This window comes from Pseudophryne corroboree, chromosome 7, assembly GCF_028390025.1.
Source record: "Pseudophryne corroboree isolate aPseCor3 chromosome 7, aPseCor3.hap2, whole genome shotgun sequence".
NCBI lineage: Eukaryota > Metazoa > Chordata > Amphibia > Anura > Myobatrachidae > Pseudophryne > Pseudophryne corroboree.
Genome location: NC_086450.1, coordinates 351,309,557 through 351,335,501, shown reverse-complemented (window position 1 = coordinate 351,335,501; position 25,945 = coordinate 351,309,557). Strand labels below are relative to the sequence as shown.

General features: G+C 47.7%; 1 protein-coding gene across 1 annotated transcript in view; it reads left to right on the top strand.

Annotated features, from left to right (window-relative positions):
• ACSM3 (acyl-CoA synthetase medium chain family member 3) overlaps positions 1-25,945 on the top strand; it is a 136,319-nt gene that overhangs the window by 31,812 nt on the left and 78,562 nt on the right. Inside the window, exons 6-10 of the mRNA XM_063934436.1 lie at positions 16,124-16,280; positions 18,224-18,303; positions 18,731-18,854; positions 20,511-20,591; positions 22,657-22,758. Coding sequence (XP_063790506.1) covers positions 16,124-16,280; positions 18,224-18,303; positions 18,731-18,854; positions 20,511-20,591; positions 22,657-22,758 — 544 coding nt within the window. The remainder of the gene's footprint in view (positions 1-16,123; positions 16,281-18,223; positions 18,304-18,730; positions 18,855-20,510; positions 20,592-22,656; positions 22,759-25,945) is intronic.

Genomic DNA, 25,945 nt, shown 5'->3' with positions numbered 1-25,945 from the left:
TACAGGAGAGAGAGTAGGCAAAAGGTAGTTCTCATTATTCCTTAAGTCTTCTTATAACCTGCATATATGGATAATATAAAACTACTGTTTATCTAACATATATATCAGAAGCATAGTTCCCTTCTTCTCAGCGCAGTAAAAAAAAAATCTTTCATTGTTAAGATTAGAGAGAGATTTATATATATATATATATATATATATATATTCCCTCTTGAAAAACAGCGGCACTCTGGAGACTTGTTTAAAGGTAATAAAAGTGCAAAATTTAATCCATTTCAAACATCAGGTGACCAACGTTTCGGGGCCATACATGCCCCTTCGTCAAGGTGATACAAGTGTAAAGCAAAAAGTGACATACCTTATATTGTGAAGGAAGACCCGCGAACGGGACACACGCCGTGGGAGGGAGTTAGGAACGGCATCCGTCCCTCTCTCATCGCGCTGTGCACACAGACCGCGTCAGAGAGCCGCCGCTTTCGTCACTTCCTGGAGGCCGGAGTTTACTTAGTAACCTTGGTGACAAGCGCCCCTTAGCAACCAGGACGCGGCTCAGTGTCAGGGCTGCGGTGAAAAAAATGTGAAGAAAAGATAAAAGGAAAAAAATAACATAGACAGTGCTGTGTCGTTCCAAATGTAAGGAACTGGTATATAGATTAAATGCATAGGACGCAATAGGCAATTGCAATAAAAATTAAAGTTAATGTAAATATAAATATAAATATAGTTATCTGGTAATCAGAACTGTTGGTGGATTGAAACCAGGACAGTACAACATTATATATAGATATGGCGCCCCGTCATGTACCTGGATGCCCAACACTGTGGACACTCCTGTGCACGAAGGGGCGTGGGTTTACATGATCTAAATAAGTGCTAACTTAAATGTTGTTCCACCATGGGACACAAACAGGGATATATTGTGGTCCCATATAAATACTGATGATCATATAGGCTCAGTCCTAGGTATTATTGAAAGACGCTCCATTGGACCTTGTCATTAAGGCCCTTGGGTTTGATGGTATCCAGGCTGTACATCCATCGCGCCTCCCTTCGTAGCAGTTGACCACCTCGGTCACCCCCCCTGATGGATTTGGGGATATGGTCAATGATCTGGAACTTCAGTTCCTGTAATGTATGTCCTTGGTCTGAAAAATGTTTTGCCACTGGCTGATCTGATGGTTTTCCAGTGAGGGCATTTTTGATAGATGAGCGGTGCATAGCCATGCGTTCACGTGCGCTCCGTACGGTTTTGCCCACGTATTGTAGCCTACAAGGGCACGTAATCATATATACTATATGAGTGGTTGTACAACTAACTACATGCCTGATGGAAAATGTTTTGTTCGTGGATGTAGACCGAAAGGTAGACCCAGGGGTCATGCTAGTACAGGTGGTACATCCCAGGCATCTGTAACATCCTGGCATTTTGGTCAAGAAATTGGTCGGCACCTGTTCCTCAAATCCCGTAATGTCCGTATGAACAAGGAAGTCTTTAATGCTTTTCCCTTTTCTATAGCAGACTAATGGGCGTTTTTCCCTAAAAGTTGGTAATTTTTTGTCTGTGGCAACTATTGGCCACATTGCTCTAACAGCCCTGGGTATAACGGGGCTGGACGTATTATACTTGGTAATAAGTGGCACAATTTGTTGTTGTGGTTTCGTCTCCTTTTTTAATAAATCTTCACGGGGAATCCTCATTACCTCCTGTTTGTTCTTTTGAAGTTCGGCAGTGTTATAACCCCTGTCAGAAAAGCGTTTCACCACCGTGGATAATGCTTGGTCCAATTTTAGTGGATCGCTTGTAATCCTGGCAGCTCTCATTAACTGGGATCTGGGTAAGCCCTTCTTTAGTGCCCGGGGATGATGGCTGTTGGCTCTCAAGAGTGTGTTTCTGTCAGTGGGCTTGTAGAATACTTCGGTGTTAATTTGTCCACCTTCCAAGGTGACTTTGACATCAAGGTAGCTAAGGGAGGTGTAGTCACTCATTGCAGTAATCTTTATCGTGGAGTCTCTGTTGTTGATTCTGGAGACCAACTGATCAAACTGCTCCTGGCCCCCAGTCCACAGAATGAATACATCATCGATGTAACGTGCATAATGTAGAATGTGTTGGCTGGTGGTAACTTCTGAAAAAAACATCTCCTGTTCCTCCTGGATCATGAATACGTTAGCAAAGGATGGGGAGACGTTGCTCCCCATCGCACATCCGCTGGTTTGGCAAAAGAATTTGCCGTCAAATAAGAAATAATTTCTTGTTAACGTGAGTTCCAATAGCCTGAGGAACAATTTCACATCTATTGATGTTAGATTCTCTCTGATCAGGAACCGTTCCATGGCTATGAGGCCACTCCTGTGGGGGATGCTGGTATACAGGCTACAAATATCGATGGTGCAAATTAAAGTCCCTTCTGGTATGTCTTTAACGACTGACAATTGGTTCAAGAAGGAAGTGGTGTCCTGGACGAACCTCGGTTGTCTAGAAATGAGTGGCTGTAAAATGCTGTCCAGGAATACAGAGACCGGTTGATATATGGATTGATGAGCAGAAATTATTGGCCTGCCAGGAGGTGTAGTTGCGTTCTTATGTATTTTTGGTACCGTGAACAGTATTGGGACTTTAGGAAAATCCTGTTTGAGTGCATTACGTAGTTTATTGGATATTAATGACGCCTCATGGGCCTGATCCAATATTTCATCCAATTCGGTTTTGAAACGTGCTGTCGGGTCAGAAGAGAGACTTTTGTACACCGTATTGTCGTCTAGTTGTTTGTAAATTTCAGACTTATAGTCCGATAGATTCATAATCACTATCGCGCCCCCCTTGTCGGCGGGGCGGATGATGATATCCCTATATGAACCCAGTTGCTTCAAGGCTCCAAAATCAGATTTTGATAGGTTGTAGTTAACTGCCGTGGACGCAGCAGTGTATTTGGTTACAGAGTCCTCCAGCAGTCTGGTAAACGTCTTAATAGATGAGTTATTGGACTGTGGATCAAAAGATGATTTAAGTCTCTGTTTGAGGAAGTCCTGGTGTGACTCGGTGGTAGAAACAGAAGGGTGGTCTTGAAAATATTCCTGCAATCGCAGCTTGCGGGAAAACTGATGTAGTTCCGCTTGCCAGGTCAGGCCATCAAATTTGTTCGTTGGTATAAAGGATAGTCCATTGCTGAGGACTCTAATTTCCTCTTTGGTAAGCGTGCGGTCAGACAAGTTGTGAATCAAGTTTTTCTCCTGGGGGTGCTGCTTCTGGAGCCTGCGGTTTTGTTTGCCCCTGCGGGTGGTCGCCCTCTTTGCTTGGTGGCTTCCACGACCGCAGGGGACGCCCCTAAAGGGGTCTTGGTGCTGTCAGATGGGCCATCCGAGTCAGCTATATTAAACTCGTTGTCGCTGTTAGAAGTTGCATAATCTCTGCTGCGAGACTCCTGCCGTTTGCGCCAGGAATGCTTTGCTCTCTGATTGTAAGGACGGTGGTTTCCTGGTTCTCCACCCGATACCCATCGGTATACCTTGTTGGTCTCGTAGTCTTCCCTTACAATTGCACGTTTATTGCGTTTAAATCGAATCAGCTCCTTTCTGTAATTGTCACATTGGACTTTTAATTTCTGTACCAAATTTTGGTTAGCGTCCAGTGTTAAAGTGGCTCTGTGCTCTTGTTCCAATTCCAATATTTTGTCCCTGGTGGTCTTTAATTCACGTCCGGACTCTTCTATGACCAGTAAGATCAGGTCCAGACTGCATTTGTTCAGGATAGCCATCCATCGGTTGCAAAATTCTGAATTAAAGCGGCCTATGGTAGGCACGTTGCGGATTCTAAATCCACGTGGGATCATCTTGTCACGGAAGTAATCCGATAGCGAGATGCCGTGCATTAAATAGTCTATTTCACGGCGTTTAAGTTTCATTAGCTGATGGTAAATGTCGTCCATATTCAGCTGTTTCTCTGAGTCAGGGATGTCCTCCGTGAACAGAACCCGCTCCGCATCCGCATCATTAAAGCTGAGTGTGCCCATGGGATTTGGTGGCACAGTAAAGCAACCTGAGGATGTTCCCTGCGACATATTGTGCCTGGTCCCGTGTGCCTGAGTACCAGAGTCCCGAATATTGCAAATGCTTTAAAGTGTCCAAGTGCAAACTTTAAAGTGTCCAGTGTACAAGTGCAAGCGTGCCTAAAGTGCAAAATTGTGCTAAGGTGCATGCGTTACTTCGCAGAATCTCACCTTGTTAATAAGAGATGTCCACAATGAGTACTTGAAAACGTTAAATTCACAGATCAGTGTCCATACTGATCAAAAATAAAAAGTAGGGGTGCCTCGATCCAAGTAAATGAAGAGCCATTAAATTTCTATATTGATCTGTCGACCTGGCACTCCTCTTACATAAGTAAGAGGAGTGCCAGGTCGACAGATCAATATATATATATATATATATATATATATATAGGATTTTAATACCTACCGGTAAATCCTTTTCTCTTAGTCCGTAGAGGATGCTGGGGACTCCAAACCATGGGGTATAGACAGGATCCGCAGGAGACATGGGCACATTATAAGACTTTGAATGGGTGTGAACTGGCTCCTCCCTCTATGCCCCTCCTCCAAACCTCAGTTATAGGAACTGTGCCCAGAGGAGACGAACATTTCGAGGAAAAGGATTTTGTTAAACTAAGGGTGAGATACATACCAGCTCACACCACACCACACCGTACAACATAGCATTTAATTAAACCCAGTTAACAGTGTGAACTAAAACAGATCAGCAACAGCCTGACCCTTACCAAACACAACCTTTGTGTAACTTAAGCAATAACTATATACAAGTACTGCAGATAGAGTCCGCACTGGGACGGGCGCCCAGCATCCTCTACGGACTAAGAGAAAAAGATTTACCGGTAAGTATTAAAAATAAGATTTTACTCACCGGTAAATCTATTTCTCGTAGTCCGTAGTGGATGCTGGGACTCCGTAAGGACCATGGGGAATAGCGGCTCCGCAGGAGACTGGGCACAACTAAAGAAAGCTTTAGGACTACCTGGTGTGCACTGGCTCCTCCCACTATGACCCTCCTCTAGACCTCAGTTAGGATACTGTGCCCGGAAGAGCTGACACAATAAGGAAGGATTTTGAATCCCGGGTAAGACTCATACCAGCCACACCAATCACACCGTATAACTCGTGATACTATACCCAGTTAACAGTATGAAATATAACTGAACCTCTCAACAGATGGCTCAACATTAACCCTTTAGTTAGGCAATAACTATAAACAAGTATTGCAGACAATCCGCACTTGGGATGGGCGCCCAGCATCCACTACGGACTACGAGAAATAGATTTACCGGTGAGTAAAATCTTATTTTCTCTGACGTCCTAAGTGGATGCTGGGACTCCGTAAGGACCATGGGGATTATACCAAAGCTCCCAAACGGGCGGGAGAGTGCGGATGACTCTGCAGCACCGAATGAGCAAACTCTAGGTCCTCCTCAGCCAGGGTATCAAACTTGTAGACTCTTGCAAAAATGTTTGAACCCGACCAAGTAACAGCTCGGCAAATTTGTAAAGCCGAGACCCCTCGGGCAGCCGCCCAAGAAGAGCCCACTTTCCTCGTGGAATGGGCTTTTACAGATTTAGGGTGCGGCAGTCCAGCCGCAGAATGTGCAAGTTGAATCGTGCTACAGATCCAGCGAGCAATAGTCTGCTTAGAAGCAGGAGCACCCAGCTTGTTGGGTGCATACAGGATAAATAGCGAGTCAGTTTTCCTGACTCCAGCCGTCCTGGAAACATATACTTTTCAGGGCCCTGACTACGTCCAGTAACTTGGAATCCTCCAAGTCCCAAGTAGCCGCAGGCACCACAATAGGTTGGTTCACATGAAAAACTGATACCACCTTAGGAAGGAATTGGGAACGAGTCCTCAATTCCGCCTTATCCATATAAAATACAGATAAGGGTTTTTGCATGACAAAGCCGCCAATTCTGATACACGCCTGGCCGACGCCAAGGCCCACAGCATGACCACTTTCCACGTGAGGTATTTTAGCTCCACGGATTGAAGTGGCTCAACCCAATGCGACTTCAGGAAATCCAACACCACGTTGAGATCCCACGGTGCCACTGGAGGCACAAATGGGGGCTGACAATGCAGCACTCCCTTAACAAAAATCTGAACTTCAGGCAGTGAAGCCAGTTCTACTTTTGGAAGAAAATCGATAGAGCCGAAATCTGGACCTTAATGGAACCCAATTTTAGGCCCATAGTCACCTCTGACTGTAGGAAGTGCAGAAATCGACCTAGATGAAATTCCTCCTTTGGGGCCTTCCTGGCCTCACAGCACGCAACATATTTCCGCCATATGCGGTGATAATGGTTTGCGTTCACTTCTTTCCTAGCTTTAATTAGCGTAGGGATAACTTCCTCCGGAATGCCCTTTTCCTTCAGGATCCGGCGTTCAACCGCCATGCCGTCAAACGCAGCCGCGGTACGTCTTGGAACAGACAGGCCCCCTGCTGCAGCAGGTCCTGTCTGAGCGGCAGAGGCCATGGGTCCTCTGAGATCATTTCTTGGAGTTCTGGGTACCAAGCTCTTCTTGGCCAATCCGGAACAATGAGTATAGTTCTTACTCCTCTCCTTCTTATTATTCTCATTACCCTGGGTAAGAGAGGAAGAGAAGGGAACACATACACCGACTGGTACACCCACGGTGTTACCAGAGCGTCCACAGCTATCGCCTGAGGGTCCCTTGACCTGGCGCAATATCTTTGTAGCTTTTTGTTGAGGCGGGACGCCATCATGTCCACCTGTGGCCTTTCCCAACGGTGTACAATCATTTGGAAGACTTCTGGATGAAGTCCCCACTCTCCCGGGTGGAGGTCGTGTCTGCTGAGAAAGTCTGCTTCTCAGTTGTCCACTCCGGGAATGAACACTGCTGACAGTGCTAACACATGATTTTCCGCCCATCGGAGAATCCTTGTGGCATCTGCCATCGCCATCCTGCTTCTTGTGCCGCCCTGTCGGTTTACATGAGCGACCGCCGTGATGTTGTCTGACTGGATCAGCACCGGCCGGTGTTGAAGCAGGGGTCTAGCCTGACTTAGGGCATTGTAAATGGCCCTTAGTTCCAGAATATTTATGTGTAGGGAAGTCTCCTGACTTTTCCATAGGCCTTGGAAGTTTCTTCCCTGTGTGACTGCCCCCCAGCCTCGAAGGCTGGCATCCGTGGTCACCAGGACCCAGTCCTGTATGCCGAATCTGCGGCCCCCTAGAAGATGAGCACTCTGCAGCCACCACAACAGCGACACCCTGGCCCTTGGAGACAGGGTTATCCGCCGATGCATCTGAAGATGCGACCCGGACCACTTGTCCAACAGATCCCACTGGAAGATCCTTGCATGGGACCTGGCAAATGGAATTTCTTCGTAAGAAGCTACCATCTTTCCCAGGGCTCGCGTGCATTGATGCACCGACACCTGTATTTGTATTAGGAGGTCTCTGTCTAGAGACGACAACTCCTTGGACTTCTCCTCCGGGAGAAATCCTTTTTATCCTGTTCTGTGTCCAGAACCATACCCAGGAACAGTAGACGCGTCGTAGGAACTAGCTGCGACTTTGGAATATTCAGAATCCAGCCGTGCTGTTGTAGCACTTCCCGAGATAGTGCTACTACGACGAACAACTGCTCCCTGGACCTCGCCTTTATAAGGAGATCGTCCAAGTACAGGATAATTATTTCGGCCATTACCTTGGTAAATACCCTCGGTGCCGGGGACAGACCAACGGCAACGTCTGGAATTGGTAATGACAATCCTGTACCACAATTTTGAGGTACTCCTGGTGAAGAGGGTAAATAGGGACATGCAGGTAAGCATCCTTGATGTCCAGTGATACCATGAAATTCTCCAGGCTTGCAATAATCGCCCTGAGCGATTCCATTTTGAACTTGAACCTTCGTATATAAGTGTTCAAGGATTTCAATTTTAGAATGGGTCTCACCGAACCGTCTGGTTTCGGTACCACAACATTTTGGAATAGTAACCCCGGCCTTGTTGAAGGAGGGGTACCTTGATTTCACCTGCTGGAAGTACAGCTTGTGAATTGCCGCCAGTACTACCTTTCTCCGAGGGCAGCAGGCAAGGCTGATGTGAGGTAACGGCGAGGGGGAGTCGCCTCGAACTCCAGCCTGTATCCCTGTGATACTACTTGCATAACCTAGGGATCCACCTGTGTGCAAGCCCACTGGTCCCTGAAGTTCCCGAGACGCGCCCCCACCGCACCTGTCTCCACCTGTGGAGCCCCAGCGTCATGCGGTGGACTCAGAGGAAGCGGGGGAAGATTTTTGATCCTGGGAACTGGTTGTCTGGTGCAGCTTTTTCCTTCTTCCCTTGTCTCTGTGCAGAAAGGAAGCGCCTTTGACCCGCTTGCTTTTCTGAAGCTGAAAGGACTGTACCTGAAAATACGGTGCTTTCTTAGGCTGTGAGGAAACCTGAGGTAAAAATTTTTCTTCCCAGCTGTTGCTGTGGATACGAGGTCCCAGAGACCATCCCCAAACAATTCCTCACCCTTATAAGGCAGAATCTCCATATGCCTTTTAAAGGCAGCATCACCTGTCCACTGCCGGGTCTCTAATACCCTCCTGGCAGAATGGACATTGCATTAATTCTGGATGCCAGCCGGCAAATATCCCTCTGTGCATCCTTCATATATAAGACGACGTCTTTAATATGCTCTATTTTAGCAAAATATTATCCCTGTCTAGGGTATTAATATTATCTGACAGGGTATCAGACCACGCTGCAGCAGCACTATTTATGCTGAGGCAATTGCAGGTCTCAGTATAGTACCTGAGTGTGTATATACAGACTTCAGGATAGCTTCCTGCTTTTTATCAGCAGGCTCCTTCAAGGTGGCCGTATCCTAAGACGGCAGTGCCACCTTTTTTGACAAACGTGTGAGCGCCTTATCCACCCTAGAGGATATCTCCCAACGTGACCTATCCTCTGGCGGGAAAGGGTACGCCATCAGTAACTTTTTAGAAATTACCAGTTTCTTATCGGGGGAACCCACGCTTCTTTACACACTTCATTCACTCCTCTGATGGGGGAACAAAACACTGGCTGCTTTTTCTCCCCAAAAATAAAACCCCTTTTATGTGGTACTTGGGTTCATGTCAGAAATGTGTAACACATTTTTCATTGCCGAGATCATGTAACGGATGTTCCTAGTGGATTGTGTATATATCTCAACCTCGTCGACACTGGAGTCAGACACCGTGTCGACATCTGTGTCTGCCATCTGAGGTAACGGGCGTTTTTTTGAGCCCTTGATGGCCTTTGAGACGCCTGCGCAGGCGCGGGCTGAGAAGCCGGCTGTCCCACAGCTGTTACGTCATCCAGCCTTTTATGTAAGGAGTTGACATTGTCGGTTAATACCTTCCACCTATCCATCCACTCTGGTGTCGGCCCCACAGGGGGCGACATCCCATTTATCGGCCTCTGCTCCGCCTCCACGTAACCTTCCTCATCCAACATGTAGACACAGCCGTACCGACACACCGCACACACACAGGGAATGCTCTGACTGAGGACAGGACCCCACAAAGTCCTTTGGGGAGACAGAGAGAGAGTATGCCAGCACACACCAGAGCGCTATATAATGCAGGGATTAACACTATAACTGAGTGATTTTCCCCCCAATAGCTGCTTGTATACACATATTGCGCCTAAATTTAGTGCCCCCCCTCTCTTTTTAACCCTTTGAGCCTGAAAACTACAGGGGAGAGCCTGGGGAGCTGTCTTCCAGCTGCACTGTGAAGAAAAAATGGCGCCAGTGTGCTGAGGGAGATAGCCCCGCCCCTTTTTCGGCTGACTTTTCTCCCGCTTTTTTCATGGATTCTGGCAGGGGTAATTTATCACATATATAGCCCTGGGACTATATATTGTGATGATTTGCCGGCCAAGGTGTCTTATATTGCCCTCAGGGTGCCCCCCCCCCCCCCCCCCAACGCCCTGCACCCATCAGTGACCGGAGTGTGAGGTGTGCATGAGGAGCAATGGCGCACAGCTGCAGTGCTGTGCGCTACCTTGTTGAAGACAGAAGTCTTCTGCCGCCGATTTTCCAGAACACTTCTTGCTTCTGGCTCTGTAAGGGGGCCGGCGGCGCGGCTCCGGGACCGAACACCAAGGTCGGGTCCTGCGGTCGATCCCTCTGGAGCTAATGGTGTCCAGTAGCCTAAGAAGCCCAAACTACCACCAGTTAGGTAGGTTCGCTTCTTCTCCCCTTAGTCCCTCGCTGCAGTGAGTCTGTTGCCAGCAGATCTCACTGTAAAATAAAAAACCTAAAATATACTTTCTTTCTAGGAGCTCAGGAGAGCCCCTAGTGTGCATCCAGCTCAGCCGGGCACAAGATTCTAACTGAGGTCTGGAGGAGGGTCATAGTGGGAGGAGCCAGTGCACACCAGGTAGTCCTAAAGCTTTCTTTAGTTGTGCCCAGTCTCCTGCGGAGCCGCTATTCCCCATGGTCCTTACGGAGTCCCAGCATCCACTTAGGACGTCAGAGAAATCCTATTTTCTCCTTCGTCCTAGAGGATGCTGGGGACTCCAAAAGGACCATGGGGTTTATACCAAAGCTCCAAACCAGGCGGGAGAGTGCGGATGACTCTGCAGCACCGATTGAGCAAACATGAGGTCCTCATCAGCCAGGGTATCAAACTTGTAGAACTTTGCAAAAGTGTTTGACCCCGACCAAGTAGCTGCTCGGCAAAGCTGTAATGCCGAGACGCCTCGGGCAGCCGCCCAAGATGAGCCCACCTTCCTAGTGGAGTGGGCTTTCACCGATTTCGGTAACGGCAATCCAGCCATAGAATGAGCCTGCTGAATTGTATTACAGATCCAGCGCGCAATAGTCTGCTTAGAAGCAGGAGCGCCAACCTTGTTGGCCGCATATAGGACAAACAGCGCCTCTGTTTTTCTCACCCGAGCCGTTCTGGCTACATACATTTTCAAAGCTCTGACCACATCAAGAGACTTTGAATCAGCCATGGCTTCAGTAGCCACAGGCACCACAATAGGTTGGTTCATATGAAATGAAAAAAACACCTTCGGTAGAAAATGTTGACGAGTTCTCAACTCTGCTCTATCCTCATGGAAGATTAGATAGGGGCTTTTGTAAGACAAAGCCGCCAATTCGGACACCCGCCTTGCGGGCGCCAAGACCAATAGCATGACCACTTTCCAAGTGAGAAATTTCAACTCAACCATTTGTAAAGGTTCAAACCATTGTGACGTAAGGAACTGTAACACCACGTTAAGGTCCCATGGAGCCACTGGGGGCACAAATGGAGGTTGTATGTGTAGTACGCCTTTCACGAACATCTGAACTTCAGGAAGCGAGGCCAATTCCCTTTGAAAGAAAATTGATAAGGCCGAAACCTGCACTTTAATGGAGCCTAACTTCAGGCCCGCATCCACACCTGCTTGCAAAAAATGGAGAAACCGCCCCAGGTGAAACTCTTCCGTAGGAGCCTTCTTGGATTCACACCAAGACACATATTTTCTCCAGAGACGGTGATAATGCTTCGCCGTTACCACCTTTCTAGCCTTAAGTAGAGTGGGGATGACTTCCCCGGGAATACCCTTTCTAGCTAGGATTTGGCGTTCAACCGCCATGCCGTCAAACGCAACCCCGGTAAGTCCTGGAACACGCATGGTCCTTGCTGTAACAGATCCTCTCTTAGAGGAAGAGGCCAAGGATCTCCTGTGAGTAATTCCTGAAGATCCGGATACCAGGCCCTCCGAGGCCAATCTAGAACAACGAGTATCGCCTGAACCCTTGTTCTTCTCATGATCCTTATCACCTTTGGGATGAGTGGAAGTGGAGGGAACACATAGACCGACTGAAACACCCACGGTGTCACCAGAGTGTCCACTGCTACTGCTTGAGGGTCCCTCGACCTGGAACAATATGTCTGAAGCTTCTTGTTGAGGCGAGACGCCATCATGTCTATTTGAGGAATTCCCCAACGACTTGTCACTTCTGCAAAAACCTCTTGATGAAGACCCCACTCTCCTGGGTGTAGATCGTGTCTGCTGAGGAAGTCTGCTTCCCAGTTGTCCACGCCTGGAATGAAGACCACTGACAGGGCGCTTGCATGTTTTTCCGCCCAGCGAAGGATCTTGGTGGCCTCCGCCATCGCCGCTCTGCTCTTTGTTCCGCCCTGGCGGTTTATGTGCACCACGGCTGTTATGTTGTCCGACTGAATCAGGACGGGCAGGTCGCGAAGAAGATGTTCCGCTTGTAGCAGGCCATTGTAGATGGCCCTTAATTCCAGAATGTTTATGTGCAGACAAGCTTCCTGGCTTGACCATATTCCCTGGAAATTTTTTCCCTGTGTGACTGCTCCCCAGCCTCGGAGACTCGCGTCCGTGGTCACCAGAATCCAATCTTGGATGCCGAACCTGCGACCCTCTAGAAGGTGAGAACTTTGGAGCCACCACAGGAGAGAAACCCTGGTCCTGGGGGACAGAGTTATTTTCCGGTGCATCTGCAGATGGGACCCTGACCACTTGTCCAGTAGGTCCCACTGAAACGTCCTTGCATGGAACCTGCCAAACGGAATGGCCTCGTAGGCCGCCACCATTTTCCCCAGCACTCGAGTGCATTGATGAATCAACACCCTTGGCGGTTTCAGAAGTTCCTTGACCATGTTCTGGATTTCCTGAGCTTTTTCCAACGGGAGAAAAATCCTCTGCAGTTCCGTGTCCAGAATCATGCCCAAAAACGACAACCGAGTTGTCGGAATCAACTGCGACTTTGGCAAATTCAGGAGCCAGCCATGCTGTTGCAGCACCCGCAGTGAGAGCGCAATGTTTTTTAGTAACAGCTCCTGTGATCTCACCTTTATCAGGAGATCGTCCAAGTACGGGATAATTGTGACCCCTTGCTTGCGCAGGAGCACCATCATTTCCGCCATTACCTTTGTGAAAATCCTCGGGGCCGTGGAAAGACCTAACAGCAACGTCTGAAATTGGTAGTGACAATCCTGAACAGCGAACCTCAAGTACGCCTGATGAGGAGGGTAAATGGGGACATGTAGGTAAGCATCCTTTATGTCAACTGACACCATAAAATCCCCCCCTCCAGACTGGAGATCACTGCTCGGAGAGATTCCATCTTGAATTTGAAACTTTTCAAATACACATTGAGGGATTTTAAATTCAGAATCGGTCTGACCGAGCCGTCCGGCTTCGGGACCACGAATAGACTTGAATAAAACCCTTCTCCCTGCTGTGACGGGGGAACTTTGAGAATGACTCACTGCTGACACAGCTTTTGTATCGCCGTACACACTACCTCTCTTTTTCCGGAAGAGAATCTGGCAAGGCCAATTTGAAAAATTGGCGTGGAGGCACGTCTTGAAACTCCAGCTTGTATCCTTGGGTCACAATTTCCAGCACCCAAGGATCCAGGCCCGAGAGAACCCAGACCTGACTGAAGAGTTGAAGACGCGCTCCCACCGGCTCGGACTCCCGCAGGGGAGCCCCAGCGTCATGCGGTGGATTTGGTAGAAGCCGGGGAGGACTTCTGCTCCTGGGAGCCTGTCACAGCCGGCGATTTTTTTCCTCTACCCTTACCTCTTGCTGCAAGGAAAGATGAGCCACGTTCTTTCCGGAATTTCTGCGACCGAAAGGACTGCATCTGATATGGGGGCGTTTCCTTTTGCTGTGGAGGAACAAAAGGCAGAAAAGAGGACTTACCCGCGGTAGCTGTAGAAACCAGGTCCGCGAGGCCTTCACCAAACAAAACTCCACCCTTGTAAGGGAGAGCCTCCATAGCCTTCTTAGAATCAGCATCACCATTCCACTGATGAGTCCACAACGCCCTTCTAGCCGAGACCGCCATGGCATTGGCCCTTGATCCCAAAAGGCCAATATCTCTCGCCGTCTCTTTTAGATAGACTGCAGCGTCCCTGATATGACCCAGTGTCAAAAGCACGCTATCCCGATCCAGGGTGTCTATATCCGATGACAAGTTATCTGCCCATTTTTCAATCGCGTTACTCACCCACGCCGAAGCCACAGCCGGCCTGAGCAGCGTACCTGTCGTGACATAAATAAATTTCAAGGTAGCTTCCTGCCTCCGATCAGCAGGATCTTTAAGGGTTGCCATTTTAGGAGACGGTAGCGCCACTTTCTTGGACAATCGCGCCAGAGCTTTGTCTACCGTGGGTGTTGCCTCCCACCCAACCCTATCCTGAGAAGGAAACGGGTATGCCATAGCAATTCTCCTGGGAATGTGCCACCTTTTGTCTGGCATTTCCCAGGCTTTTTCAAAAAGGGCATTCAGTTCATGAGAGGGAGGAAACGTTCCCTCCGGTTTCTTGCCCTTATACATACAGACCCTTGTCTCAGGGACAGCGGGGTCTTCCGTAATATGCAACACGTCTTTTATAGCCAAAGTCACGTACTGAATACTCTTAGCCACCTTAGGATGCAACTTTGCATCATTATAGTCGACACTGGAGTCAAAATCCGTGTCAGTATCAGTGTCTGCTACCTGGGTAAATGAACGTTTTTGGGACCCCGAGGGGGCCTGAGTGTGTGGTACCACGTCTCCCATGGATTGCCTCCATGCTTGGTTCTGAGACTCAGATTTGTCCAACCTCTTATGTAACAAAGCCACACTGCTATTCAACACATTCCACATGTCAACCCAATCAGCAGTCGGCGGTGCCGACAGAGTCACACCTTCATTCTGCTCAGCTCTCACACTAACCTCCTCCTGGGAAGAGCATTCAGTTTCTGCCATGTCGACACACACGTACCGACACCCCCAAACACACTGGGTTAAAGGGGACAGACCCACAGCAAGGCCTTTCAGAGAGACAGAGAAGGAGTTTGCCAGCTCACACCCAGCGCCACACCTGTCTGAAAAGCACAATGCCCCAGACCTATCAGCGCTTGTAATATAATACAACCAACACCAAAATTAAGTGCCCCCCCCCCCCCCTTTGTTTTCAACACCCTGTTACTTGTGACAGCAGTGGAAGGGCCAGGAGCAGCGTCTCTGCAGCAAGCTGTGGAGAGAAAATGGCGCTGGTGAGAGCTGAGGAGGAAGCCCCGCCCCCTACAAGGCCCCCTTCGGTCCCGCTGAGATTATACTGGCGGGGGTCACAAATAATGCCTATGCACCTTAAAATAGCCAGATAGTGTCTAAAAGAGGTTTTTATTGCAGCCCAGGGCGCCCCCCCTGCACCCTGCACCCATGCAGTGCCTGTGTGAGTCACAGGAGCATTACGGGAAAAACCAACACCACACTCCAAGAGGTATTGAGCAATCTTACCAAAGCTTTGCCTTAAATTTACTATTTTCTAACTGTCATTATCAAAGTGTTATGATCATAATGGCAAATCTCCAAAAACTTCATAATTGTACTTAAGGTGCATACACACTTGCCGATAAAATGAACGACGTCACTCATTTTCACCCTTCCTAAACGATGTCGTTCACTTTCTCGGCAAGTGTGTATGCCCACGACGACGGCCGACATGCGGCACCGCGGGTTGCTAACGACCCTCGGTGTCGGTGGTGCATGCATGCTCAATTTGGACTGTCGTCCAAGAGCTGCCTGCACGGGCCACCGCGGCGTTACGTCACTGAGCGATATCACTGTCATATCGCTCAGTGTGTACGGCCGGCCACCAACCATTCGGGGAAACACTAGACAACGTCGCACATAGAGCAACATTGTCTAGTGTGTATGCACCTTTAGAAAGCTCTCCCCTATTTGTGCAGACTATGCTAGCATTTATGGATCTACACCACTTTCTCTGCTCTCTGAGCCTGGCCACAGTTCCACTGTCATATCTTGCTGCAGTGATGGCACACGTGCCCCTTACACACAAATATGATTGACAACATGGCTCCAGGAGGATATAAAGGCAAAATGAGAGACAGAAACGGGGCATTCTACTACTTGATAAGCTCTGCAAGCAGACCTAATAGCCCCTTCAAAGGCAACAAGTAATAACCTCTAATCTAAATATTATTGACCATCTCCATTCACTACTTCCATCAGACAAATGCAAGTAAACAATTATAGGTTTAGAGATTCTTTCACTTGTTTTCGCAATACAGGTATTGGCTGGATTTGACCCCTTCAGATGTGTTCTGGAATACATCAGATACGGGCTGGGCAAAATCAGCATGGAGCAGTGTCTTCGCTCCCTGGATTCAGGGCTCGTGTGTGTTTGTCCACGGCACGCCTCGCTTTGACCCAGTGGTCATCTTGGAAGTAAGTTGACATGAAAAATATTTTCTTAAAATTCTGCTTTCCACCCCTACTTATTTGCTATTGCTACGAACAATCCTGGGGGTCCCCAACACACACAAAACTTGATCTGGCACATATTAAACGCCACAAAGAGCTGTATTGCTCTAAATTGAAGATCTGTGGTCTCTCCTTCCATTAAGGAGGCAGTTTGGTTTACGTACCAAATGGAGCATATTACCAATACCGTAGACAATCGATCTTCGGGATTTTCAGCCACTTGGTCGTTGTGGTTACTCTACCATGATGTGTCCCTCCCTCCTGGGTCTATGACAATAAGTTCCTCTCATTCTATTTGTAACTTTAGTGTTTCTCTTGTGTGGGTTTCCAGTTATCTCAGACTATTATGTTTGTGACTTATTTGTTGTTCAGCTTTTAATCCGGCTGAATGGTGCATATTGGGGGTCATTCTGAGTTGATCGTAGCTGTTCTAAATTTAGCACAGCTACGATCATGACCTCAGACATGCGGGGGGACGCCCAGCACAGGGCTAGTCCGCCCCGCATGTCAGTGCCGGATCCCCCCCGCAGAAGTGCAAAGGCATCGCACAGCAGCGATGCCTTTGCACTTCAAGAGTAGGTCCCGGCCAGCGCAGCATTGGCGTGCTGGCCGGCGGCTACTCTTCGCTCCCCTGCTCGCAGCGGCTGAATGTGACGTCACGCAGCCACTGTGGGCCACTCCTCGCGATTGTAGTACAGCGACGGGCGGCCGTGCGCCGGCGCATGCGCGGTTCTGACCCGATCGCTATACTGCGAAAACCTGCAGCGTGCGATCGGGTCGGAATGACCCCCATTGTCTCTTTCATTGTATTCTAACTTCACTTGTTGGCTTGTACTGTGTTTACCCTCCTATCCCTATCCCATACCTCTCTTTCTTTCTTTTTTAACCCCGCCCCCCCTTACGTCTTTCAAATTTTCAAGTAAAATAATACAAATTAAAAGAAATCAAATATTTTCTTTAAAGCATTTATATAAAGGGGAAGAACCCTTCTTTGAAAATGATATTTCCTAGATTCTGTCCTTACGGACTTTAATGTAATACTTTTTAACAGTATGTGCCAATGTATTTACTGCAATTTAATTGAAGTACATATTTTGCTGATAAAGAAGTACAGTGATTTCAGGAGTTGGATATGAAATGCCGGCGTTCACATGACCGACCACGGCATCCCAACACCAGACAGGGATAAGTATTTTACCACTCTCCCCTCACTCTCCAGGGGTGTCAGCTACGACTAACCCTCCGGGGTGTCAGCTACGGCTGACTCCCCCCTAGTGCCAGAGGCCCCTTTCACACACGCAGGTTTGTCCCGGCCAGCAAAAGCCATCCAGTTTTTTGCCTGCTGACACTGTCCTTTCACACACAATGGCTTTGAGCAGTGTTAATGCAGCACCAAAAAAAGCCATTGTGTCTGAAAGAGTCGACTCACACACGGACTCCTCTACCTTCAGGAACGGCACGACCACGGCCTGGCAGCCAGACTATTCAGTGGATAGATCCGACTGCAACACGGCGACTGGGCCGTGTCCGTGCCATGTGAAAGAACCCGATGGGGCTGAGTATTCTTTACAATCCTGGCATGGCAAAAAGCCGTCCGGGCGTTTGCCATGCCGGTCCTTGCCGGCTGGTGGGAAAGGGGCCTAACCCTCCCCCCGGGCCCTAACCCTGACGCTCATCCCCGGCACCAGTCTCCTGAGGGATGTCAGAATTCTGACATTGGTCACATGACCGCTGGCATCCCGACCGCCGGGATGCCAAACATATCTGGATTTCAACACTGTCCTGGTTTTTGAGTATAAAATCTTTACATTGTAAAATCTAACTATACTTTTTAAGGAAATTATCATTTAATCTCATCCTAATGGAGTACTGACTAGCCCTGACAAGTATTTCCTGTTTTCATGTAGACACTGACCAAATACCCTGTTTCGGTATTCTGCTCCGCGCCAACTGCCTATCGTATGCTGGTGCTGCACAACCTGACTAGGTAAATTCAGGTCACACTTATCATTTAAAGAACTAGAAATCCAATATATCTGTTCTAACTTTATGTCAAGAAAAATATGCTGTTTATTATAATACATTGTTTTAAAACAATATTAAAAATAATTTATTCGCAAGAAATATTTCTACAATACGTATTATCTACAAGAACTGCATGAGAACCTGAACTTATAAATATACATGTATAATACATTTTTTTAATTAAAAGGGAAAATATAGTCTGATTGTATTTGAACTAGTCCTTTAATCATAGGCTTTCTTCATATTTGTACACATATGAGTATTAATTGGGCAATTTAAGGAATTTTATTTAAAAAAAAAAAGTAATTGTAAAACAGTTGTGTTTTGTTTTTGGCTATCAATGTTATCTGAACTACTGTACTTGTTTATTTCTGTCTTTGACGCTAAAGCTACAAGTTCAAGAGCCTGGCACATTGTGTGAGTGCCGGGGAGCCCCTAAACCCACAAGTAATGGAGCAATGGAAAACTAGCACTGGCCTAGATATTTATGAAGGTTATGGACAAACCGAAACAGTAAGTTCTAAAGATAACAAACTTTGTGCACATCTCTATAATCTTACTTGTGTGCAGTCCTGCAAGTAAAGAGGCCTGTTTGGTTTAACCTGCACTTGTCGTCTCCAGTGGTGGCAGTCACTCCACGAGACTGGAGTCTATTGGTTTTCTGTGAGCCCACGCCATCAGTGTGACTATATACATTTACTGGAAACCAGCCATAACACAGTTTCATAGTGATTCTATAGGATGTAGCCTCATGAGCATTGGTTCTGTCCACAAAATGTCTTGCTGGACATAGATTAGTACGACCAGCATCCAATCCGTTTCCTCATCAGATTTCTCCTTCATTCCCCCCCCGGAGCCCCTGGCACACGATTTGGAGTTTTATGTGCATACGATGAAGCATACAATCTATCAATCGAATGTGTGCCTCACAAAAAGCACATGATCACCTGGAAGGATATGCCACTCAAAAATTATGCTGATCGTATACGATGCATTGTATGTGCATAAAACAAGGCACGATGTGTATACTATTACTATTGATAATATGGGCTACACAAATGATCTGAGGATGCGATATCCGACCGTCGTGCATCGCGGCAAACAAGCCACATTCACGCCTTGATGTAGCCACATCTGTACTCGCCCTGTATCGGGCCCAAGGGTCTTTAAGCATAATTATCTAGAACTAATACATGCATAAATAATAGGAATATTACTTCAGAATTTCTTAGATACATTTGTATATTGGGGGTAATTCCAAGTTGATCGCAGCAGGACATTTTTTTAGCAATTGGGCAAAACCATGTGCACTGCAGGGGAGGCAGATATAACATGTGCAGAAAGAGTTAGATTTGGGTGGGTTATTTTATTTCTGTGCAGGGTAAATACTGGCTGCTTTATTTTTACACTGCAAATTATATTGCAGATTGAACACACCACACCCAAATCTAACTCTCTCTGCACATGTTATATCTGCCCCCCCTGCAGTGCACATGGGGGGTCATTCCGAGTTGTTCGCTCTGTATTTTTTTCTCGCAATGGAGCGATTAGTCGCTAATGCGCATGCGCAATGTCCGCAGTGCGACTGCGCCAAGTAAATTTGCTATGCAGTTTGGTATTTTACTCACGGCATTACGAGGTTTTTTCTTCGTTCTGGTGATCGGAGTGTGATTGACAGGAAGTGGGTGTTTCTGGGCGGAAACTGGCCGTTTTATGGGAGTGTGTGAAAAAACGCTACCGTTTCTGGGAAAAACGCGGGAGTGGCTGGAGAAACGGAGGAGTGTCTGGGCGAACGCTGGGTGTGTTTGTGACGTCAAACCAGGAACGACAAGCACTGAACTGATCGCACTGGAAGAGTAAGTCTCGAGCTACTCAGAAACTGCACAGAGAAGTATTTTCGCAATATTGCGAATCTTTCGTTCGCAATTTTGATAAGCTAAGATTCACTCCCAGTAGGCGGCGGCTTAGCGTGTGCAAAGCTGCTAAAAGCAGCTTGCGAGCGAACAACTCGGAATGACCCCCATGGTTTTTCCCAACTGCTAAAACAATTCCTGCTGCAATCAACTTGGAATTACCCCCTTAGTTATTCAGAACATACGACACGTTAGTCAGCTTAACATTAAACACTGGTGCAACTGGAGTCAGCTAACCACATTTATTATTGCCCAGGTTTTGATCTGTGGGACATTTAAAGGGATGAAGTGTAAGCCAGGATCCATGGGAAAGGCCTCTCCAGCCTATGATGTTCAGGTATTTTTCAGGGAAAATGTACACTGCTATTACCTCTGGGTTATGGTCTTATAAGTGAAAAGTAAAATTTGTTAAGTACAAAGAGCACGTTTAAGCTTTATTTTATCAATATTTTCACTTTGGCCAAAGTCAAAGTCATTTTACACCTATTAACCCCTTGAGTGGTATGCCCGGAAAATATCCGGGGCCAGCTGCGCTGTGCAGACTGGCAACCCCGGAAATTTTCCGGGGCATGGCACTGCTCCCCCTCCCTCCACCTTGCACTCCACACGGCCAGTGGACTTTGAAGCGAGCGGAGTACAAGGGAGGAGGGGGGAGGGAGAGGATTTCAGTGCTGGCGGGCTAGAGCCTGCCAGCAAATGCTACCCAGGTGATGGCCATCGCTGGCTTATCCATCGATGGTCACCATCAATGGATAACCTCGATGGTGTAAAACCATCTGGAATGGATCCATCGATGGTCATCCCTGCTTATAGTAAAAAAGCGAACCAGGGGGGCGTGGCTTAGTGAGTGTCAGGGGACGGAGCCAAGCTCCGTGCCCTGACACTTTGAGAAAAATAAATAAATTTGGTAGCACTGAACCATCAATGGCGGGAAACCATCTGGTTCTCCCCCATCGATGGTAAGTGTATTCAACATCGGTCATAGATCATCGATGGTCGATGGCCATCCCTAGCTACCCCTAGGCAATGAGCATTCCCTAAGGCAACGAGCATTACCCGTGGCAACAAGCATGGATCCAAGCATAAAATCCCTGGCAGAAAGCATGACGCAGCACATGAAACCCCTGGCAATGCGCATGAAACCCCTGGCAACGCACAGGTAAAAAAAATTTAAAAACCTGCCCTGGGAGGTGTGACCAAATTCCAAAAAGTCACCACTGAAGGGGTTAAAGCCTATTAGTACCAGACTGTTTGTTAAGATGCCCACACAGAGATTTGAATGGCAGATTTAGACCAGTTAAAGCTGGGTACACACTTGAGCAGTGTGTACCCAGCCGATATGTCAGCCCGTCGGGCCAACAAATCGGAACTTTGGTACACATTGAACGATGTTAATGAAGAACATGTTAACGATCATGTTCCATCCTTCATTAGCATACTACAGACACTAGCAATATCGTCAGTTTTGATGTCCTGACAACGTTGCTAGCGACCGTGGGCACCCATATATCGGCCATACCAGGGCCGGTTCTATGATTTGTGGCGCCCCGGGCAAAATATGGGGGGCGTGGCTTCGATTGGGGGCGTGGTCAGCGCGCTGAAAGAAAAAATAAAAATAAATAAAAAGTATACTTACCATCCCCGTTCCTGATCCAGACCCCCTCCGCCGGCGGCGCCGCTCTTCTCCTCTCCTCCTCTCTTCTGTTCTCTTCGATCTATGGGAGAGACGTTATTACGTCTCTCCCATAGAACAGCATAGACACTAGAGGTCAATTATGACCCCTAGTGTCTGTGCCACTATGCTGTGCGGTGCGCGATGACGTCATCGCGCATCGCACAGCAAAGGTCCTCTAGACGAAGGGAAACTAGACCGTAGCGTCTAGTTTCCCTTCATGGAGAGGACCTTTGCTGTGCGGTGCGCGATGACGTCATCGCGCACCGCACAACTAAGGTCCTCTCCATGAAGGGAAACTAGACGCTACGCGTTTGGTTCCCTTCAAAGCGGGGGGGCACAGCAGGGCACTACGGGGGGCACAGTGGCGGATCTTGCCCTGGTGCGGCGCCCTCCGGATGGCGGCGCCCCGGGCAAAAGTACCGCTTGCCCGTGGCAAGAACCGCCACTGGGCCATACACACTGCCCGATAATTGCCTTTGTGAGCAATATGTCCGACATATCGCTCAGTGTGTAACCAGCATTAGTCCTAAATCATTGCACGTATGCTCCCAAAGCGACCTGCAGTCTTGCCCAGTAGCTGAATAGCTTAAACCATAATGTTGGTCATTAAAATATTAGAAACTATGAAAAAAAAAAAAGGAATTGCTTATTTGCATATTGTATATCTAGAGAAGGTCTTAAAACTGTCCTTAACCCTGTTTATTTCACGGAGTCTTTATTATTTTAGATAACTGATAATGATGGCAACATCTTAGCCCCAGATCAAGAAGGCGATATTTCAATCCGGATATCACCCATAAAACCATTCTGTCTGTTCTCTCAATACACGGTAAGATCGTAATTTTCTCTTTAGACTGTAATCTCTCATAAGCAGAGCCATCTTGTACTTTTCCTTTCTTCACTTATATTATGGGTCTTCAACCTGCGACCCACCAGCTGCTGTGGAACTGCACATCCCAGCATGACCTGCCACAGTTTTGCTATGAAGGCATTCTAAAAACTGAGCAGGGCATGCTGGGAAGTGTAGTTCCACAACAACTAGAGGGCCACAGGTTGAAGACCTATGACTTATATGATCATCTCCTCCCAACTGCTAACAGTAGCACCTAACCTTTGGGTTCAGCGGCCCGGTGCCTATTTGGGTCTTATGACTGCTGATGCAGCATTGATTATAAACCTTGTCCATGTTGTGCACTGTTATAGACTGTAAGTCGTTTTTTGTCTTGCTTTGTCTCTGGTTAAGTACTTTGTAGGGGCTGCAGATCCCTTGTGATGCCATAAATAAAATAAAGGATAATAATTTATAAATAAACCTTTCACTATATTTTCCAGTCAAAAGTGGAACGAGTTACCAAACAACCCTCTGCAGTGCATGCTTGGTTACTGTATTACTGCAACTACCCAAAAAATAAACTATCATTTTAGTTTAGATAATAGGATTTTAATACCTACCGGTAAATCTTTTTCTCTTAGTCCGTAGAGGATGCTGGGGATGCTTCAAGAACCACGGGGTATAGACAGAATCCGCAGGAGACATGGGCACACTATAAGACTTTGAATGGGTGTGAACTGGCTCCTCCCTCTATGCCCCTCCTCCAGACCCCAGTTATAGGAACTGTGCCCAGGGAGACGGACATTTTCGAGGAAAAGGATTTATTTAATTAATTTAACTAAGGTGAGATACATACCAGCTCACACCACTAACAGGCCGTACAACATGGCATTCAACAACAACGCATGCAACGGCATGAATAACATCAGCCACAGACTGACTGAACTCAACGCAACCTGAGCGTAACTATAACCAAACTGCAGATACAGCCCGCACTGGGACGGGTGCCCAGCATCCTCTACAGACTAAGAGAAAAGGATTTACCGGTAGCTATTAAAATCCTATTTTCTCATACGTCCTAGAGGATGCTGGGGATGCTTCAAGAACCATGGGGTTTATACCAAAGCTCTAGAACGGGCGGGAGAGTGCGGATGACTCTGCAGCACCGATTGACCAAACAAGAGGTCCTCCTCAGCCAGGGTATCAAACTTGTAAAACTTCGCAAAGGTGTTTGAACCCGACCAAGTAGCAGCTCGGCAAAGTTGTAAAGCCGAGACTCCCCGGGCAGCCGCCTAGGATGAGCCCACCTTTCTGGTCAAATGGGCTTTCACCGATTTCGGTAACGGCAATCCTACCGTAGATTGAGCCTGCTGAATCGTATTACAAATCCAGCGCGCAATAGACTGCTTAGAAGCAGGAGCCCCAATCTTGTTGGGAGCCCACAGGACAAACAGAGCCTCTGTTTTCCTAATCTGCGCCGATCTGGCGATATAGATCTTCAAAGCTCTGACCACATCGAGAGATTTTGACTCCGCCAAGGCATCAGTAGCCACTGGCACCACAATTGGCTGGTTAACATGGAATGATGAAACCACTTTTGGCAGAAATTGCTGACGAGTTCTCAACTCCGCTCTATCAGCATGGAAAATCAAATAGGGGCTTTTGTGAGACAAAGCCGCCAACTCAGACACTCGCCTTGTAAACGCCAAGGCCAACAACATGACCACTTTCCAAGTAAGGAATTTTAACTCAACCTTGCGCAAAGGGTCAAACCAATGTGATTGCAAGAATTGCAACACTACATTAAGGTCCCATGGTGCCACTGGGGGCACAAAGGGAGGTTGGATGTGCCGCACGCCTTTTACGAAGGTCTGAACTTCTGGAAGGGAGGCCAATTCTTTTTGAAAAAAGATCGACAAGGCCGAAATCTGTACTTTAATAGAGCCTAACTTTAGGCCCGCATCCACACCTGCTTGTAGGAAATGGAGCAAACGCCCCAGTTGAAACTCTTCCGTAGGAGCCTTCTTGGATTCACCCCAAGACACATATTTCCTCCAAATATGGTGGTAATGCTTTGCCGTTACTTCTTTTCTAGCTTGAAGAAGTGTAGGAATGACTTCACTGGGAATACCCTTTCGGGCTAGGATTTGGCACTCAACCGCCACGCCGTCAAACGCAGCCACGGTAAGTCCTGATACACGCACGGCCCCTGTTGTAACAGGTCCTCCTGAAGAGGAAGAGGCCAGGGATCTTCTATGAGCAACTCCTGAAGATCTGGATACCAGGCCCTTTTTGGCCAATCTGGAACAATGAGGATCGCCTGAACCCTTGTTCTTCTTATAATTTTTATCACCTTCGGAATGAGTGGAAGTGGAGGGAACACATAGACCGACTGAAACACCCACAGTGTCACTAGGGCGTCCACCGCTATCGCCTGAGGGTCCCTTGACCTGGAACAATATTTCTGAAGTTTCTTGTTGAGGCGGGAAGCCATCATGTCCACTTGAGGAACTCCCCAACGACTTGTCACTTGTGCAAAGACCTCTTGATGAAGACCCCACTCTCCTGGATGGAGAGTAAGTCTGCTTCCCAGTTGTCCACTCCTGGAATGAAGACCGCTGCCAGAGTGCTGGCATGTCTTTCCGCCCAGTGAAGGATCTTTGTGGCCTCGGCCATCGCCGCTCTGCTCTTTGTTCCGCCTTGGCGGTTTATGTACGGTACTGCTGTCACGTTGTCTGACTGAATCAAAATCGGCAGACCTCGAAGAAGATGTTCTGCTTGCAGTATGCCATTGTGGATTGCTCTTAATTCCAGAATGTTTATGTGTAGACAAGCTTCCTGGCTTGACCACTTTCCCTGAAAGTTTCTTCCCTGTGTGACTGCTCCCTAGCCTCGGAGGCTTGCATCTGTGGTCACCAGGATCCAATCCTGAATCCCGAACCTGCGTCCCACCAGAAGGTGAGAACTGTGCAGCCACCACAGAAGGGAAATTCTGGTCCTGGGAGATAGAATTACTTTCCGGTGCATGTCCAGGTGAGACCCGGACCACTGGTCCAGCAGGTTCCACTGAAACACCCTGGCATGGAACCTGCCATACGGAATGGCCTCGTAGGCTGCCACCATCTTCTTTAGCAACCGAGTGCAGTGAAGAACTGACACCCTTGCCGTTTTCAGAATCTGTTTT